This window comes from Fulmarus glacialis, unplaced genomic scaffold (genome assembly GCF_000690835.1).
Source record: "Fulmarus glacialis isolate BGI_N327 unplaced genomic scaffold, ASM69083v1 scaffold24561, whole genome shotgun sequence".
NCBI lineage: Eukaryota > Metazoa > Chordata > Aves > Procellariiformes > Procellariidae > Fulmarus > Fulmarus glacialis.
In genome coordinates this window covers 1-1,029 of record NW_009193750.1, presented here as the reverse complement: position 1 = coordinate 1,029, position 1,029 = coordinate 1, and the positions used below count along the sequence as shown (strand labels likewise).

Sequence of the window (1,029 nt, the reverse complement as noted above, 5' to 3'; positions counted from 1 at the left end):
AGCTAATGCTTTTAGGCAGAAGTGTTCAAGACATTGAAATACATACTCAAAGGCTTACAGTATACTCAAGTTCTTCAAGAGTCTTAGGTTTGATCTTTGTGCGCCCCCTACAATTTCCAGCTGCAAGGTAGATTCCAAAAACATCAGTTCTCACCAGAATATACATCTGATGCTGACTGTACACCACAGCTTAAACTTCTGCATAAATGTGAGGTTAAAATTAAACTTGTTCGCTCATCATCACAGGCAAATGACTAGATGAGAAAGGCTTAGTAGTAAAAGACTTCAGATTAACAGAAATAGAAAAGAATCTCTGTGGCTAGGATGAACAGATTCAGATGGAAAGAAGTGCTTAAGTTTTTATGCATAGAAAATACTAGACTTGTAATTGTTCCTTGTCTCTTCAAGCTTTAAATAAGATGGCTTAAGAGCACACATAAAAGCAGGCTCCAGACTCTCTACACTGTTACCTACTAATTCTATACCCTGTGTTACACAGGTCAGTCAACTTGAACAAGAGCACTTACTGAGCATTGGCAGTGCAGTACCACTACCGATTAGCTTAAAATATTCAGCAGACAACGCAAACTTTTTCATAAAAGTCACCAAGCTTACAGGTTTTCTCACATTCGTCAAGGGTACATCATGCTGTAATGAAGTCTGCATCCCTCGCAAATATAAGACCATGCACACTTACTAAGCAAGTCTTTTCTTTTCATTTTCCTGATGGCAACTGGCATCTTCAGCAGCTCCACTGTAAATGCCTTCTCAGCTGTTTGCAAAAGCGAATCAAGCTCTTTCTTCATCTCCTGGATATTCTCCTTGGCTTTAAAACAAAACAGGGTTTTATTGCCGTATGCGTTACATATTTCCAAGTACAAGCACTGGTAGACTGCATTAAAAAAGAAAGTTAAAGTAATGTTTTATCCGGGGCAAGCTGACTTGTCAGTCAGAGCGCCTGAAAGTCCCCGTCAGACACCCTTAGGCTGACGAGGAACACGGCGCGCGCAGGCAGCTGCGAAAGCCGCG

General features: G+C 40.9%; 1 protein-coding gene across 1 annotated transcript in view; it reads right to left on the bottom strand.

Moving 5' to 3' along the window:
• LOC104083906 (borealin-2 {ECO:0000250|UniProtKB:Q4V7H8}-like) overlaps positions 1-826 on the bottom strand; it is a gene marked incomplete at its 5' end in the record, with an annotated part of 7,249 nt that extends 6,423 nt beyond the window's left edge. The window contains one exon of the mRNA XM_009587568.1: positions 698-826. Coding sequence (XP_009585863.1) covers positions 698-826 — 129 coding nt within the window. The remainder of the gene's footprint in view (positions 1-697) is intronic.
• Positions 827-1,029: the final 203 nt, after the last annotated feature.